This window comes from Schistocerca cancellata, chromosome 2 (genome assembly GCF_023864275.1).
Source record: "Schistocerca cancellata isolate TAMUIC-IGC-003103 chromosome 2, iqSchCanc2.1, whole genome shotgun sequence".
Lineage (NCBI taxonomy): Eukaryota > Metazoa > Arthropoda > Insecta > Orthoptera > Acrididae > Schistocerca > Schistocerca cancellata.
The window spans coordinates 765,601,811-765,621,337 of record NC_064627.1 but is presented as its reverse complement, the minus strand read 5'-3'; the positions used below and the strand labels follow the sequence as shown (position 1 = coordinate 765,621,337).

The 19,527-nt window shown below is 42.7% G+C and overlaps 1 protein-coding gene across 1 annotated transcript in view; it reads left to right on the top strand.

Annotated features, from left to right (window-relative positions):
* Positions 1 to 2,647: 2,647 nt before the first annotated feature.
* The window catches only part of LOC126148248 (uncharacterized), an 86,765-nt gene continuing 69,885 nt past the window's right edge, over positions 2,648 to 19,527 (top strand). The window contains exons 1-2 of the mRNA XM_049915745.1: positions 2,648 to 2,775; positions 18,690 to 18,753. Of these exons, the coding sequence (XP_049771702.1) occupies positions 2,689 to 2,775; positions 18,690 to 18,753 (151 nt within the window). The 5' untranslated portion in view covers positions 2,648 to 2,688. The remainder of the gene's footprint in view (positions 2,776 to 18,689; positions 18,754 to 19,527) is intronic.

The window sequence follows — 19,527 nt, the reverse complement described above, 5'->3', positions numbered from 1 at the left end:
TAGGGGTAGTTTTCTCGAAAAGGAGGGAGGGGGGGGGGGGGAGGATGCTGAGCCAAAATTTCATAGGCTGCACATAAGCGACTTGCCAGATTGAGCTGAATCGATTTCCCTCTCTGAGCCATTCCCCTCTGTGAGTAAGTCTGACCTCAGAGTCACCCAAAGCAACGCGAGCAACGTTAATCTGTCTGAACAGATGAAATATTACACGTTATTCCTATTATTGTACCTAGAACACTATTCTTCCAGGTGAATAAAACAGAGCGCAAATTGAACCGGCATTTATCTGCTCAGACCATATTCCTTCATTCCTTCAGCCTGTGATTTAGATATTTCTCACTGACGAGAGTGAAACACCCAATGGCGGAGGTAACCAGCTGCTAGGAGCTTCCGATACATTATTTGGAGGTAAGCTGCCCCAATCCTCGAGGCTGTTGCCAGCTCCCTATATCAGACGTTGGTGCGTTTGGTCACAGAGACAAAGGACCATACCGATTCAGTTGTGAGCCGGCAACTCTTTATCGACGTTGTACTGGTCTGTCAAATGGCGTTCACTGCGTGACGTAACTATTACTAAAGCCTTGAAAGAACACTTTGGCACCCATACCTTATTGACGAGACCACAGAATGTGTCTGATCTCCTTCACGACTTCCGAGGATTCCATCACGAAAGAAAAGGCCTCACTATTTTCGCTGCATCATTAAAATTCCAACATGATACCGCATTCTGTTTCCAGCGAAGGTTGGATTACACCGATACTCTATGGATACATTGAAATGTTTTCCGTTTTCTTTGAACAAATTAGGACGGATGCTTGGTGTTTAATGTCTCTTTCGACATCGAAGTCATTGGAGACGTAGTACAAGCTCGGATTAAGGAAGGGCGGGGAAGGAATTGGGCCGTACCCATTCAAAGGAAACGTCCCGACATTTGCCTTAAGCGATGTAGGAATATCACGGAAAACCTAAGTCAGGATGGCCGGACAATGACTCGAACAGTCGTCCTCGCGAACGCGAGTCCAGTGTGCTAACCACTGCGCCAGCTAGTTCGGTCTTTGAATTAAGGGCGTTTTTTGGTAGCGTCGAGTCGACAATCGGTCATTTCACTCAAATCACAAGAGAATAAATTGAAAGTAAACAGGCCGTTTTCTAATACAAATAATATTTGAAGCATTCGTATTAAGAGATATAGGGAAAACACGGAAACTTAAATCTATCAACTGAAGGCAGTCTGTAAACGAGACTACTATCATTTTTGGCTCTTTATTCATAAACATACGTCTTCATTACATATATTGTACAATTCACAAAGACCGGTTTTGGCCTACAGCCTTCATCAGACCATTAAAGCTGTTCTATACAAGTTTCAATACCGAGAAGTCGGTACATGTAGATACATATCAAGTGATTGTTTGGTGTTCACACTGTTGTATTAGATCATTTTTAATGAGCTGATGACGGCAGTAAGTCATAACCGGTAATTGTGATTTGTATAGTATATAATGACCAAGACTGACATTTATGAATAAACGAGAATCTGAATTCGTGAATGGGAGTTTCATTTGCCATGCCTCCGAACGCTGGCATTACCGGAAGTCGAAACCGGGGCGTCGACACACAAGCCAGACCCGCTAACTACAGGTCTATGAAGTAGGACGCGACATTTCTAAATACCATAAAAAGTAAGTTCAGTTCTCATATCAGCTATCAACAGTCTTCCGAGCCGAAACTTTCTGGTAGATTAAGACTGTGCGACGAAATGTGACTCGAACTCGGGACCTTTACCCTTCGCGGGAAAGTGTTTTACCGACTGGGCTACCCAAGCATGATTCACGATTTACTTCTACCAGCATTTCATCCTCTACCTTCTAAACTTAACAGACGTGCTCCTGCGGAACTGTCGGAACTAGTACTCGAAACACGGTCGGTAAAGCACTTGCTCGCGAAAGGCAAACGTCCCGAGTTCAAGTCACAGTCCGACACGCAGACGTTTCTGATCAGCGCACATTCCACTGCAGATGGAGAATTTCCATCTGTACTTTGAGTCGATTACGATTCATCACTGGGAGAGGAATAGAATCTGCTGTAAGTATCACAGGAATAGAGACATCAAACAAAATATGTAGCGGTGCAGCCTAATATTTCACACAGCGTGCTTATCGTCAGTTGCCAGTATCGCTGCGTATTTAGCACATTCAGTGCCCTTTCAGGTTCCCGATTTTACGGAAACGATCTGAGCGAGAATCAACAGCTGATTATAATCGTCCACTGCACGTGGAGCAGGAAGTGTGTCACTGTGTGCACAATGGTTCCGATAATACTGAGATAAAAGAAATTAGCGGAGACAAAATTACACAGGGTGCGGTTTAATGTGGAGGCAGTGAGTGTCGCAGAGAACGTAGTACAGTGCAGCAACGGAACTGTAGCATTGTTGCCGAGGCTGATGCTTCACCGTTTTGAAAACAAAGCCATTATCTGGCAGCGATCCCGAATTTGCCCGGACATGAACAGAGCAGTTATGGCAGTTAGCGAGCCACTAGCTGCGTGTAGCTGGGAACGACATGGCTTCCTGCCGGGGACAAAGCCACCGATCGCCATCTCCGGAAGCGCCGGGGGAAAATCGAGCTGCTGCCACTGTGTGTGTCCGCTGTCCACAGCGTCCAGTCACTCCGCAGCCTACAGTCGCACAACATGGCCAGCCACTGCCATGCCACCGTAGCCGCCGTGGTTGTCGCTGCTGCCTTTGCCGCAGTGGTCGCCGAGTCTTCGCCGCATATGGTAGCTACTTACACATTTTTCACTGCTCTTATGTCTGCTACAACACACTGAGGTGACGAAAGTTGTATGATAACTCCTAATATCATGTCGTATCTCCAGGAGTCGATTTAGAAGAGATAGGGGATCCAGTATTAGAATCGGAATTTAAAAGAGTTTTGGAGGACTTACGGTCAAATAAGGCAGAAGGGATAGATAACATTCCATCAGAATTTCTAAAATCATTGGGGGAAGTGGCAACAAAACGACTATTCACGTTGGTGTGTAGAATATATGAGTCTGGCGATATACCATCTGACTTTCGGAAAAGCATCATCCACACAATTCCGAAGACGGCAAGAGCTGACAAGTACGAGAATTATCGCACAATCAGCTTAACAGCTCATGCGTCGAAGCTGCTTACAAGAATAATATACAAAAGAATGGAAAAGAAAATTGAGAATGCGCTAGGTGACGATCAGTTTGGCTTTAGGAAAAGTAAAGGGACGAGAGAGGCAATTCTGCCCTTACGGCTAATAATGGAAGCAAGGCTAAAGAAAAATCTAGACACTTTCATAGGATTTGTCGACCTGGGAAAAGCGTTCGACAATATAAAATGGTGCAAGCTGTTCGAGATTCTGAAAAAAAGTAGGGGTAAGCTATAGAGAGAGACGGGTCATATACAATATGTACAACAACCAAGAGGGAGTAATAAGAGTGGACGATCAAGAAAGAAGTGCTCGTATTAAGAAGGGTGTAAGACAAGGCTGTAGCCATTCGCCCCTACTCTTCAATCTGTACATCGAGGAAGCAATGATGGAAATAAAAGAAAGGTTTAGGAGTGGAATTAAAATACAAGGTGAAAGGAGATCAATGATACGATTCGCTGATGACATTGCTATCCTGAGTGAAAGTGAAGAAGAATTAAATGATCTGCGGAACGGAATGAACAGTCTAATGAGAACACAGTATGGTTTGAGAGTAAATCGGAGAAAGACGAAGGTAATGAGAAGTAGTAGAAATGAGAACAGCGAGAAACTTAACATCAGGATTGATGGTCACGAAGTCAATGAAGTTAAGGAAATCTGCTACCTAGGCAGTAAAATAAACAATGACGGACGGAGCAAGGAGGACATCAAAAGCAGACTCGCTATGGCAAAAAAGGCGTTTCTGACCAAGAGAAGTCTACTAATTTCAAATACCGGCCTTAATTTGAGGAAGAAATTTCTGAGGATGTACGTCTGGAGTACAGCATTGTATGGTAGTGAAACATGGACTGTGGGAAAACCGGAAAGAAGAGAATCGAAGCATTTGAGATGTGGTGCTATAGACGAATGTTGAAAATTAGGTGGACTGATAAGGTAAGGAATGAGGAGGTTCTACGCAGAATCGGAGCGGAAAGGAATATGTGGAAAACACTGATTAGGAGAAGGGACAGGATGATAGGACATCTGCTAAGACATGAGGGAATGACTTCCATAGTACTAGAGGCAGCTGTAGAGGGCAAAAACTGTAGAGGAAGACAGAGATTGGAATACGCCAAGCAAATAATTGAGGACGTAGGTTGCAAGTGCTACTCTGAGATGAAGAGGTTAGCACAGGAAAGGAATTCGTGGCGGGCCGCATCAAACCAGTCAGTAGACTGATGACAAAAAAAAAAAAATCTTCTCTTGCACAGTGTAGCTGGTGCAACTCGACTTGGCAAGGACTCCACAAATTGTTGGAGCCCTCTGCGGAGATATTGAGCCATGTTGTCTCTGTAGCCGTCCATAATTGCGAGAATAATGTTGGTGCAGTCTTTTGTGCATGAATTGACCTATTGATTATGTCCCATAAATTTTCGATGAGATTCATATCAGTCGATCTGGTTGGCCCAATCATTCGGTCAAATTTCCAGAAAGTTCTTTAAACCAGTCGCGAACAATTGTGGCCCGATATCATAGCGCATTGTCACTCATAAAAATTCGATCGTTGTTTGGCAACATGAAGTCTACCAACGTATGCAATTGGTATCCAAGTAGCCAAACATAATTGTTTCCAGGCAATGGTCGATTCAGTTGAACCACTTAATCCAGTCCATTTCATATGAAGACAGCCCACAAGGAGCTTGTACAATGTTTTGTTGACGACTTGGGACTATGTCTTCCTGGGTGCTGCGCCACACTCGAACACTATCATCAGCTCTTAACGGCTGAAATCGGAACTCATCTGATCAGGTCACGGTTTTCCAGTCGTCTAGGGTCCAACCGATGTGGCCACGAGCCCAGGAGAGGCTATGCAAGCGATGTCCTGCAGTTAGGAAAGGCAATTGCGTCCGTCATCTTCTGCCATAGCCCATTAATGCCAAATTTCGCCGCACTGTCCTAACGTTTACGTTCGTCGTACGTACCACATTGATTTCTGCGGTCATTTAACGCTGTGTTACTTCTCTGCTAGCACTGAGAACTCTATGGAAACGCCACTGCCCCTCGGTCGTTAAGTGAAGACCATCGGCCACTGCGTTGCTGTGGTGAGAGGTAAGACTGAAATTCGGTATTCTCGGCACAATCTTGACGCTGTGGATCTCGGAATATTCAATTGCCTAACGGTTTCTGAAATGGAATATCCCATGCATCTAGCTCCAACTACCATTCCGTGTTCGAGGTCTCATAACTTCCGTCGTGCGGCCGTGATCACGTCGGCAATTTTGTCACATGAATCACCCGTGTTCAGTCCCACCCCGGTAGCTCAGTGGTCAAAGCGACAGAATGTGAATCCTAATCAGGGTTCGATTCCCGGCTGGGTTGGAGATTTTCTCTGCTCAGGGACTGAGTTTTGTTGTCCTAAGCATCAGCATTTCATCCCCATCGACGTGAAAGTCACCGAAGTGGAGTCAAATCGAAAGACTTGCACCCGGCGAACGGTCTACCCGACGGGAGGCCCTAGTCACACGACATTTACATTTACCTGAGTTCAAATGACAGCTCCACCAATGTACTGTCCTTTTACACCTTGTGTACGCGATGCTACCGCCATCAGTATATGTGCATATCGCTACCCTATAACGCCTGTCACCTCAGTGCAAATTGTGTTTGAAAAAATATTTTCGCATTTCAAAAGCCTAATTTGCTCTGCGAATAAAGAAAGGACCTTAGAGTCAATTTTTGCTGTAGCATCGAAGCTAAACTTAATGTGTGTGCCCGTTCTGAGTCTCAGACCCATGTGGTGGCCGGTAGGGTTCTCATGTTATGGCTAGCTCATTAGCTCGGTACAAACTTTTGTGATCACATCTGGAGTTTTGCATTCAAGAAAGTTTCTACGCGGCGTTGCATTCGACCTCAAGTTGATGAAATAGCAACTATCCACCACTGAGGATTTGTTAATAAAAGGTGCGTCTGAAAACTTCGGTGAATGTTCTCAAAGTAAATAGAGAAAGAGTTAAAATAATTTTATAGGTCGTCAAAATAATTACCATTAGCGGCATGGTTTTCTTCTGCTTTCCTCCGAAAGTAGAAAGTACTCACCATAGTGAGCTCTTCAGATGCACGGCCTACCTAGAAGCGTAATGATCCTCAGCTGAGAAAAGTTGCAAAAACGCAGTTGCACCACACATGTCAAGAGAGTGCATAGATGTATGTAACTGATTTAACTGCATTACACTGTTGAAGTGAGTTAATTTTGTCAGGTCTGACAGTAACTTTTAAAAGAAGGGAAGTGCTTGTTGTAGAACATCTCCTCTGCATTAGCACTTGGTGTGCGCGTATTTGCTACTACTCTCATTCCAGTACGCAGTTTCAAAAATAAAGGAACCAAAATAAGAACAGATCTCACTAACAGCACACTCTCTGTAGCAGTCAGTTTAAGGCTTTAATTCTGACCTTTTACGCAGAGACAGAGAGAGAGATAGGGATAGACAGATAGATAGATAGATAGATGTATGGATGGGTGGAGAGAGAGAGAGAGAGAGAGAGAGAGAGAGAGAGAGAGAGAGAGAGAAAACAGAAATGAACAGTCGTTTGTTTGGCAATATTTGCTTCGTTTGTTGGGCAATATTACGAAAAAAAATAAGAAAAGAGGCATCAAGTGAACGTACAATATCGACAGAAATCACGCACAATTATCGTAAGAAAACTTTGCAGTTAGTGTCAGACCAGTATTGTTCCAAACCACATCAATCATCTTAAAGTCTGTAAACTTGAAAGCAAAAATATCGTAATGTGACAACATGTCGATGTTTTATAAGTGAAATGCCACTGTGATACTAAATGCATATTTCGACCATAAAAACGAAAACCTGCAAATAATAATTTATTAACGTAAAAATTTTGATGTGAACTGTTATCTGATCTGAAAAAACCGTATTTACGAACAAAAATAAAACTGTATTATTCCAGAGTACATCCTCTCAAAATGCCGCATTGTACAATGCGAAATGCTTCTGGCACACAAATATAGGTAGCAGTTAGAGAAGTCGTTTGAATTTATAATATGCATATTTATGTACATGTAGCGGATGATGGCCATGCCAAAAAACTTGTTACAAATTTTGATTTCACCAGCCTAAATGCTGATGCTGAATGACTGATTTTTCAGCTCACGCGCCAAATTACTTACGTTACCAGAGTGTAGGTAGGTTTTATTACTGAATTCACAAGCCAAAATATTACTATTGTTAGGCTGTTATTCAGTTTGTAGACTGACATTTTTCTTATCATAAACAATTTGGTTCATTGTAAACACTGAAGTTGCAAGTATTTCTTGCTCGTTTTCTGTTTTATTTTACTCATTCACAAATTCCTGTTTAATTTGCCTTATAAGAAACACTACAGATTTTACATCAGCTTCCATTGCATTCTGTTCATTTACATCACCCTGATTAGTGTAAACCAAATTAGAATGGTTAAAGTTGTTCAATCGATCGACTGTTCTCTACATTGAACACGTCCACCAAAGAGACACCCACCAACGAATTGTGCTCGAATTTTACCTACGCAGTTGGAGATAACTGCTGCACATTTTCAGTAAAAACATCACTACGTTCTATTTCTGCTCCCTATCTTTGTTCTTGGGTGTTAGTTTGACATGCACCCACACTGAAACGTACCGCATCAACTTCCTACACAAATACTAAATCATCATTCATTTCCATGCTAATAATTCTTGTAACACAAGTAGGCATCAAACGAAATAATTCGAACTGGTCCTTCATTGTCTGTGGCAAATGCGAAGTGTCGTCACTGCGAGTCTGAAGATCACGCCGAGCGATGCCTAAACACTGCGCTCCGCCCGCTATGCCACGCGTCAGTTCCACGCCAGGCTTTGTAAAATTTGCAGCTCCTGCCGCCTGCGGCTATGCTTTCTCTTCTGTCATGTGATTGACGTCTGCCTGTAGCATTATGCTGTAGCAATCCAATTTCACCATCCGGAACTATTCCTCTTCTTGTTTGCCCCACGTATTACACCCTATTTTTCACCTATTAATAAACAGTTGAGAAAAACGTACGGTGTTTGATAGTTTCGAATGCTCAATCCAGACCATCACTTTTGCGCTGTGAAAGTTCATGATAACGACTATACAGTACACCATCTTGAAATTGTACCCTCTGAAAGAAAGCCTCAGTCACAGTAAAAAGTGAGGTCTACTTTACGTGACCTCTTGTCACAGAGGCCGACCAAGGAAATTCCTTTACAAGTACCAAAAGACGCAAAGTATCTCTTGTCTCAACACAGTAGTCAATCAGTTTCATATTGCGATTCATTTAACGTAATAGTGTCCTCCTTTGGACTAATCCCCACTCCGAAATCAATTTACTTCAAATTAAGAAAGAATCCAACCCCAAAAATCAGATAAAAGTGTGTTGACCCCATTATTAAACGTCTGAAGAACAGAGGTACGTTTCATATTTCTGAAATACCGAAAACCGCTGGCTTTACCATTATAATTTTTCTCCCTTATCAAGATTACGCAGTTTGATTCCGACTCTGACTCACAGTTTCAGTGATTCATTTTTTTACATATTCTCATATCCACTTGGACAACAAAACAAATGAAAAGGATGAAACTTCCTGGCAGATTAAAACTGTGTGCCGGACCGAGACTCGAACTCGGGACCTTTGCCTTTCGCGGGCAAGTGCACCACCAACTGAGCTACCCAATAACGAATCACGCCCCGTCCTCACAGCTTTACTTCTGCCAGTACCTCGTCTCCTACCTTCCAAACTTTACAGAAGCTCTCCTGCGAACCTTCTATAAAGTTTGGAAGGTAGGAGACGAGGTACTGGCAGAAGTAAAGCTGTGAGGACGGAGCGTGAGTCTTGCTTGGGTAGCTCAGTTGGTAGAGCACTTGCCCGCGAAAGGCAAAGGTCCTCAGTTCGGGTCTCGGTCCGGCACACAGTTTTAATCTGCCAGGAAGTTTCATATCAGCGCACACCCCGCTGCAGAGTGAAAACCTCATTATGGAAATGAAAAGGTTATCTCCGAATTTACACTCAAGGGGCAAAGAAACTGGTTATAGGCATTTGTATTCAAATACATAGATATATAAACAGAAGGAACACGGCGCTGCGGTCGGCAACGCGTATATGAGACAACAAGTGTCTGGCGCAGTTACTACCGCCACAATGTCAGGTTATCAAGATTTAAGTATTACAGTCGGCGCACTAGCTATAGGACACAGCACTTAATTGAGGATCAAATATATCGTTAACATTCTTCATTTCTCTACAAAATCACATTAACTTGTCGTAAAGTTATCAAGGAGAGTGATAAATTCTGTGTTTTAGGTAATTTTTTTGTGCACCGTGAGTTACTTCAGGCCAAACCTGGAAATCGTATTGTCGTAAATATTATCTTTAGAAGAGGTTGTACAAAGTTACACAACTATCGGGTTATTAAAACTTTCTTTAAATTCATAGCAATTTTGCAACATTTGATGACTGTTCAGGGTATGCTCTTGAAGAGCCCGAGGAATCACATGCGAACAATGTTACTCTTAACGCACGGAAGCATTCTCGGTGGTCATGAGTAATTGCGTGTGTCATATTCCACATGTACATTACTGCGCCTCAGCCGATGGAGATGAAAATGTGAATAAAAATATGAAAAATTTCTTGGTCAGCCTCTTGTAACCGTGTCTAGACTTTACCGAATCAGAGTTTATTACCTATCTCCTGAACATGCGGCTTCTGCCATATACAAAACGTATCGTTTGTGAATTTTTTCAGTGCTTATTACATGTCATTCGACGTACGTAGTATTGCCTGATTGGAAATGCATGATTCTGGCGACATGGTCGAATCATCTCTGCAAATACGAGTAATACCATTCCCCTTTGCTATTGCATCTAATGATACATTACGTGAGTAGCATTTCGTTAGAGTTCACCTATTTTCGTCTTATTTCACACAGAGAGAGACAGATACACACACACACACACACACACACACACACACACACACACACACACAAGCAGGCATCGCATGCAACAGCGTCGGCTACACAGTGTTCAATACATTAATCCGTATTCGGGAAGAGTGAGGCTCATTGTACCATCCGGCCATAGTGGAAAAGGCTTTTGCTTATCACTGAAGGCAAATACTGGAACAGTACCTTAAACGACATCACGACTAACATCATTTCAATGCGAAGTCGTGCTCTGCGTTTTCATCCACGCCAAACTCAATGGGACAGAGAACTCTAATATTTCTTATTTTGGAAAACGAAAAAATACATATACTCACATAAACTGGCCACCAAAATTAGGTGGTTCACAATACTGTTAAGTGTTATGACTTGGACTCAGATCTCTACGCCTTGGAGTGCAGTTGCGGGTGACAAATACATATATGAAGTTGTGCGATGTTTGGGCTAATGTCGTACATGGAGTTTAGGGTAGAGGGCGACCTCTGTGCCAGCGCGGCTGTCTACCCTACATCAGCAGCAGAAAGGAGGCCGCTGTCCATTGGACCGCTCGCGTAGATTCAGTCCAGAAGCGCTGCGGAATTGACTGCAATCAAAACCAGTATACGCGCGCATATTCTAATGTTAAGAGGGTTGTGTGCGCCCACATTCCTTCACGTCACACAAATGTACAATTCGTTCACCAACAGGATTCGAAACGACTGCACTGGAATAACCTCATGTACGTCGATCGATGGTGCAGACACGGAAACAGTAGACTAAATCCAAAGAGAATGAAGGCCTTTACTGAAGTTACCACAATTTCCTAAATCATTGTGTGTACAAATTAGCGCGATTCCTTCAAACTGAGTATTTTATACACTACTGGCCATTAAAATTACTACACCACGAAGATGACGTGCTACAGACGCGAAATTTAACCGACAGGAAGAAGATGCTGTGATATGCAAATGATTAGCTTTTCAGAGCATTCGCACAAGGTTGGCGCCGGTGGCGACACCTATAACGTGCTGACATGAGGAATGTTTCCAACCGATTTCTCAAACACAAACAGCAGTTGACCGGCGTTGCCTGGTGAAACGTTATTGTGATGCCTCGTGTAAGGAGGAGAAATGCGTACCATTACGTTTCCGACTTTGATAAAGGTCGGATTGTATCCTATCGCGCTTCCGGTTTATCGTATCGCGACATTGCTGCTCGCACTGGTCGAGATCCAATGACTGTTAGCAGAATATGGAATCGGTGGGTTCAGGAGGGTAATACGGAACGCCGTGCTAGATCCCAACGGCCTCGTATCACTAGCAGTCGAGATGACAGGCATCTTATCCGCATAGCTGTAACGGATCGAGCAGCCACGTCTCGATCCCTGAGTCAACAGATGTGGACGTTTGCAAGACAACAACCATCTGCACGAACAGTTCGACGACGTTTGCAGCAGCATGGACTATCAGCTAGGAGACCATGGCTGCGGTTACCCTTGACGCTGCATCGCTGACAAGAGCGCCTGCGATGGTGTACTCATCGACGAACCTGGGTGCACGAATTGCTAAACGTCATTTTTTCGGATGAATCTAGGTTCTGTTTACAGCATCATGATGGTCGCATCCGTGTTTGGCGACATCGCGGTGAACGCACATTGTAAGCGTGTATTCGTCATCGCCATACTGGCGTATCACCCGGCGTGATGGTATGGCGTGCCATTCGTTACACCACTCGGTAACCTCTTGTTGGCATTGACGGCACTTTGAACAGTGGACGTTACATTTCAGATGTGTTACGACCTGTGGCTCTACCCTTCATTCCATCCCTGCGAAACTCAAACATTTCAGCAGGATAATGCACGACCGCATGTTGCAGGTCCTGTACGGGCCTTTCTGGATACAGAAAATGTTCGACTGCTGCCCTGGCCAGCACATTCTCCGTTTTCTCACCAATTGAAAACGTCTGGTTAATGGTGGGCGAGGAACTGGCTCGTCACAATACGCCAGTCACTACTCTTGATGAACTGTGGTATCGTGTTGAAGCTGCATGGGCAGCTGTAACTGTACACATCATCTAAGCTCTGTTTGACTCAATGCCCAGGCGTATCAAGGCCGTTATTACGTCCATAGGTGGTTATTCTGGGTACTGATTTCTGAGGATCTATGCACCAACATTGTGTGAAAATGTAATCACATGTCAGTTCTAGTATAATATATATGTCCAATGAATATCCGTTTATCATCTGCATTTCTTCTTGGTGTAGCAATTTTAATGGCCAGTAGTGTATATCCTATAAGCGGAATATACATAAATTAGTTCTATAGTCAGGAACTGTACGTTCTAAAACTAGTATGCTTTCGGGATATACTGTTAGTTAAATACATTAGAATCAAATCGAACAGTCACAGCACCTGGAACTAAAAGCGACTATCAAATGAAATGTGCGGGAATGCTTTTTTTCCTTGTCTCCTGTTTGCACATTACATCAACCAGTTACTGCTTCAGCCATGTTCAATGTTTCATGATTCCGGAATACGGGGTAATTATTCTGTGGCGCTATACACTGGAACCTACCAATGTATGCGACTCAGTCCTTTGTTATGAGAAACACAAATTGATAAGAAATATTCATGGATATTATTATACACGTGGGCTTAGATACATACTTCAGATACTTAACTCAGGCTTGCTAACTGCATAGAACTAGTACTTGGTTCTTATCGCAGTTGATCGTCTTGTTCCACTTTTAGTGTTATGTGATAGCCAATGTAATTTGGCTTTCTTAATGAAGCATCATACTGAACTAGGTGATGGGCTGGACAAGAAACTAGATTCGCTTTCTCGGTGAGCAGAATTATATCCCCATCTGTCTGCCGATATTAAGGTTTTTCCATGGTGTCCCTCTATCACTCATTCGAGATATTGGGATGATTTCCTTCGCCGCTCTTGCCCTATACTACCTGTCCATCTCTAATCGTTTTTTTTTCTTCGATGAGATGTTGAAATCCAAATATAATTAGTGGTTCAAATTGCTCTGAGCACTATGGGACTTAACATCTGAGGTCATCAGTCCCCTAGAACTGAGACCTACTTAAACCTAACTAACCTAAGGACATCACACACATCCATGCCCGACGCAGGATTCGAACCTGCGTCCGCAGCGGTCTCGCGGTTCCAGACTGAAGCGCCTAGAACCGTTCGACCACACCGTAAAATTAGTGTGTCATTCTCAAAGAGTAGATGATAGTGCACGGGACTGTTCATTTTTTTACTTGGATCCGATCCTTACTACCGTCCCGTGTCCAATGTCTGTATCGTTCTCTTATTCGGTTTTAGGAACGCACACGTTTGACAACTTCTATGGCTGACTGCTTGAATTCAAACGCTCAATAGCTTGACTGGCTTACTTGAATGCTATTTACCTCGGAAACGGCGCAACTTACCGAATTTTTTTTTCGTAACAATAATTTCTGAGCACGACCCACCGCGCAAAAACCTTTAAAAACTGTTCAGATTATTTCTGACCACCTTGTTCAGATATGTTTGTTCATCAGTATTTTAACTTCTTCTATGCGGCTCGTCTAAATTTACTTTCCTGTTCCAGCCACTTCATCACTGAGTAGCACTTACACAAATAACCACAATTATTTGTTGCATGTGTAGGTGCAATTTCCTCATTCGCCTTCCTCGTTCACCACTACCTTTACCTCCAGTTCATATCAGTTTTTCTCTGATGTTTTAGCACCTCCCCTGTCCTTTCGGGCTTTTGCTGATCTGTGTTCTTTATTGTGGAAGATGGGTAGCTCAAATCTCCATCAATAAAGACTCATTTATATTTTCTGTGATGTCCCAAGGTCGGTTAAGGCGAATGCCAGGATGTTTCCCTTGAATGGCCACTACCGATTTCCTTCATTGTTTATTCCCCATGTCACCACGTGCTCAGTCTCTGATGATCTTGTCGTCGACGTGACGTAAACCCTAACAATCTGTCACTAATTTTTTGGTTATTGTATCGCCACCTATGTTGAAGGGAACTTTCTCATTTCTTATTCAATAGCGTTAATTTTCAGCTCCTTCTCTAACGCTATCTCTCGAACTATTCCATTCTCTTCTTTTCGGATTTTCCCCACAGCATATGATTGTGTTCTGTACAACGCTGTGCTCCATATGAAAATTCCTATACGTTTATTTCTGATATGTAGGAGCACGTTTTATTTATCTGGCGAGGAATATTGACTTTTCTTTGATAGTCTGTATCTCATGTCATCCTTGTTTCGTCTGTATCTCACGGTCCCCAGTTCTGATACTAAGCTAGTCGGTAGACTAATTTTTTGTAGGCCTCAAAACTTACGTCTTTCATTGGTTCACGCTTTATTTTCACGCTCAGTAGACTGTTAATTCCTTTCAAAAGCTCATTTAGCTAGCGATGTCAGTAGAGAAACACATAATTGATATCCCTTCGTCGTGAACGTTAGTCACACTCCTAAAACTTTTTTTCTTGTTAAATCTTTATTAAATCTTCGATATACATGTCGAACAGAACAAAGACTGCATCGCCGGCCGCTGTGGCCGAGCGGTTCTAGGCGCTTCCGTCCAGAACCGCGCGACTGCTATAGTCGCAGGTTCGAATCCTGCCTCGGGCATGGATGTGTTTGATGTCCTTTGGTTTAAGTAGTTCTAAGTTATAGGGGACTGATGACCTCAGATGTTAAGTCCCATAGTGCTCAGAGCCATTTGAATTTGAAATACTGCATCCCTTGCTTAAGGGGGTTAGGTTTTCGGTCTTGAATCCCTCTTGCCTACCTTGTGCCCCGAGCACTTATTTTCGGCCCAACCATTCCTATTGTTAAATTTTAGTCCTCACAAATAATGTACGTTACCCAGTTACCCAACTTTCTCTCCAGCGTATGTACTTTCTTCTTTTTTTTTTTTTTTTTTTTTGAGCATTTCAACCGACATGCACCACAAGTTTTTCACTTATTTCGTGTACCCATTTCTCTTCAAATCCAATGAACTTGATATTGATTTCATTTCTAACTGATGTACGTTTTACTAGCTAATAAACCCGGTATTGTCCGAACATTTATTTTGCCAATTTTCTGTTACAAACGGACAGTTTCTGTATGCCCGGCGCAGCTGATTCGCGTGTCTACAGCGCGTTTTCGTGAATATCTCTATGGCAGTGCCTGTTCGAAGCTCTGTACATGGCTATTGTTTCTGACTAAGCCATTTGCGCTTCGCAGTTGAAAGCTGACAAAAGCACTCTAAAAGTGCCATGGATTTCCTTAACATGACTTGACTGAAGGCTTGTCTTAGTAACAAGGAACAAATGTATTAAGAATTCATCCATGATGCTGCATTTTTTCATGCATCTCAGTTCATGGCATCATTTCTCTTGAACTGTGTGTGTTACCATGGCATAATCATGTAGGTAAATTCATCGCCATATGTGGACACTGTGTGCAAAATGTGTTGCGAGTAGAGTTAGCATCAAAGAAGTAATAAATTTAAACGTAATGCACATTACGACAATTTTTCACGCATCTCATTGTCTATGACGTCAAACTACGTTTGGTACGGGAATATAATTTTCTAGGTGCATTTAATGGCGTATGTAGATACTGTATGTGAAATTTATTGCGAATAGAGTTAGCATCACAGAAGTAATAAATTTAAACGTCATACATGATGTGGCAGACTTTTACGCATTTCATTGTTTAACGTCATATCTCCTGAACTATGATAGGGAGGTGATTCTTAGTGCAACGGTGATTGTTGTCTGACAGTTACTGATATGTGTACCAAGTAGGGTTGAAGTCGGCTTGTCGGTTTAGGAGGATATGTGGAATGTACACATAGCCACACATGCATACATTTTTATAATATGTTTGCATTCGTTTCGTTCCCTAAACATTATTATGTTTCCTGCTTTCGCCCAGCTGAATTGTTTATTATGTTACCACTGTTTTCTCTCTTCATCTTTGTTATATATAAATTTCTCTGTTCAACACTCGTAAGTACTCTTGTTATCGATATTAATTACGGAATCAATCGTACCAGTTATTCTTATATTTACTATCTACATGGCTAGGGAACACTGAACATACTATTCCAGAACACATTATTATACCACTTTCTTATACTTTAATTCTTCCTCGTAAACTTTAACCTATTCGTAATCAATTCTATGTTGTTATCAGAGTCTATATCTGTTACTGAACATCTTATCTCTAAATCTCTGTCTTACCATGACGTAATGAAACTGGAGTAATCCTGTGTCTCCTGGTCTCTTCGAATTATTCTTCCTCTTTAGTGACTATCATTACCTGGCGTTTACTCATATTACCTTGTATTCTCCTAATCAGTGATTGTCTTCTTGCCATATTACTTCACTGCGCGCTACTACGTCTGCATACAGTCTCTGCATTTCAGGCTTCGCATTTTATAGTATCCCTATCACATTCAGACTTACGGCGTTCCACGCTCCGGCTCGTTAGGCTTTCATTGCTTATCTTTCTTTTTCTCGTGGTCATCAAATCGAAGAAAGTCCTCTCCTGAAGATCAGAATGGCGAACTAATCCGTAGTCGTTTTAAGATGGAGTATCTTCGTAACACATTTACAGTATGTCTATATCCCATATTTTCTGTGGATACACATTACAAGTCTTTACGAGGTGCATTCAAGTTCTAAGGCCTCCGATTTTGTTTCTAATTAACTACTCACCCGAAATCGATCAAACTTGCATTACTTCTCGACGTAATCGTCCTGCAGACGTACACATTTTTCACAACGCTGACGCCATGATTCCATGGCAGCGGCGAAGGCTTCTTTAGGAGTCTGTTTTGACCACTGGAAAATCGCTGCGGCAATAGCAGCACGGCTGGTGAATGTGCGGCCACGGAGAGTGTCTTTCATTGTTGGAAAAAGCCAAAAGTCACTAGGAGCCAGATCAGGTGAGTAGGGAGCATGATGAATCACTTCAAAGTTGTTATCACGAAGAAACTGTTGCGTAACGTTAGCTCGATGTGCGGGTGCGTTGTCTTGGTGAAACAGCACACGCGCAGCCCTTCCCGTTTTTGTTGCAGTGCAGGAAGGAATTTGTTCTTCAAAACATTTTCGTCGGATGCACCTGTTACCGTAGTGCCCTTTGGAACGCAATGGGTAAGGATTACGCCCTCGCTGTCCCAGAACATGGACACCATTTTTTCAGCACTGGCGGTTACCCGAAATTTTTTTGGTGGCGGTGAATCTGTGTGCTTCCATTGAGCTGACTGGTGCTTTGTTTCTGGATTGAAAAATGGCATCCACGTCTCATCCATTGTCACAACCGACGAAAAGAAAGTCCCATTCATGCTGTCGTTGCGCGTCAACATTGCTTGGCAACATGCCACACGGGCAGCCATGTGGTCGTCCGTCAGCATTCGTGGCACCCACCTGGATGACAATTTTCGCATTTTCAGGTCGTCGTGCAGGATTGTGTGCACAGAACCCACAGAAATGCCAACTCTGGAGGCGATCTGTTCAACAGTAATTCGGCGATCCTCCAAAACAATTCTCTCCACTTTCTCGATCATGTCGTCAGATCGGCTTGTGCGAGCCCGAGGTTGTTTCGGTTTGTTGTCATACGATGTTCTGCCATCATTAAACTGTCACATCCACGAACGCACTTTCGACACATCCATAACTCCATCACCATATGTCTCCTTCAACTGTCGATGAATTTCAATTGGTTTCACACCACGCAAATTCAGAAAACGAATGATTGCACGCTGTTCAAGTAAGGAAAACATCGCCATTTTAAGTATTTAAAACAGTTCTCATTCTCGCCGCTGGCGGTAAAATTCCATCTGCCGTACAATGCTGCCATCTCTGGGACGTATTGACAATGAACATGGCCTCATTTTAAAACAATGCGCATGTTTCTATCTCTTTCCAGTCCGGATAAAAAAAATCGGAGGCCTTAGAACTTGAATGCACCTCGTAATGCAGTGATTTCCAGTAGTTTACGCAACCTTTTTGTCCGTTAATCAAATGTGATTCCTCCATCTTTAGAGCCGGTTTCCCCACCTGAAGAGTAAGAAGCTACACAGAAGCTCTATCCAGTCCTCCGCCCTCGTTGGAAAGGCAGTTGGTGCAATTATTGTGACTCGTTATACCGGAGGTATTAGCCCGATATTACCGTTATTTTATCCAGTATGTAAGCAGTGGCAAGAAGCCAACCTGTCATCCACGACCTTTCGGTTAATACTGTAGTTTCAGAGGCTGCCCTTAGAGCATTATGATATATTCATTACAGACTGACAAATTCAAGGTATGGCGACCAATTGTATGCCACTGTGCACTCACAAGGGGAACCGTTTTATCATATTCGAAAACAATTTCCACCTTAAATTATCTTTCTCACAGTCCTTATATTGGCTTGAGGAACTACCACGAAAGACAACCCTTACGTGTAGTCATCTCGCAACGTGTACTGATGTACATTGCTCGTAAAGTATTACCAATGAAATAGCACCTGATGACATGCGCATTCCTAGAATATCTTTTTTGTTTCAGGCAGCTTTCGCGTTCAGGAAAGAAATGGTGAGCAAATGTCAAGAGAAGTCGGAGATATCACAAGGTAAGAATATGTTATTTCATGTAGTGTTATTAAAGGCTAGCCTTTGTGAATAAAGCGATACTTAAGCCCAAAACACATACAAACTAAAAGATAAAAGACTCTGCTGGTCTCTCTCTCTCTCTCACACACACACACACACACACACACACACACACACACACACATCCACAGAAGACAGACGAGAGAGAGCGACGGAGAGAGGGAGAGGGACAGAGAGGAAGGATGGGAGGAGAAGTAACAGATGCTGAAGCAGACAGAAAATAAAAGCAGGACATACGAAGCGTGGCTATAAAATAACGGGACTATTGCTTAAAACATTTTATTTCAATAATATTCAAATCTAGTTATTGTCATTCTACATATACTCCACTGCTCTATCCCTACAAATTTCCAATCTATGGGAACAGTGTTGAATGTATTCCTCTGTGAGCTGCTTGAAAACGTGTGCCGTTTTTCTTGCAGTACTTCAACAGACTGAAATCTTGTTCCTCTTAATGCAGATTTGATCTTGGGGTGCTAGGTCAGGCGAATGTGGAGGGTGGTCTAATAGTCACTACGTTTACATGCGACACATCTTCCATAAGACGAAAATCGAATTTTGATATCGTGTTTACATGTTAAGGTCTGAAACGGATTTCCTAGCGCAGTTAAATAGGGCGCCTGGAAAACAGCTGACACAGTGTGTGGTTGAGTCAACACAATCACTATTTCTCGACAATTAGAGGGGATGAAAACATCTTCAGTCTAAAATTTTACTTATTCTTCGCTATAAAA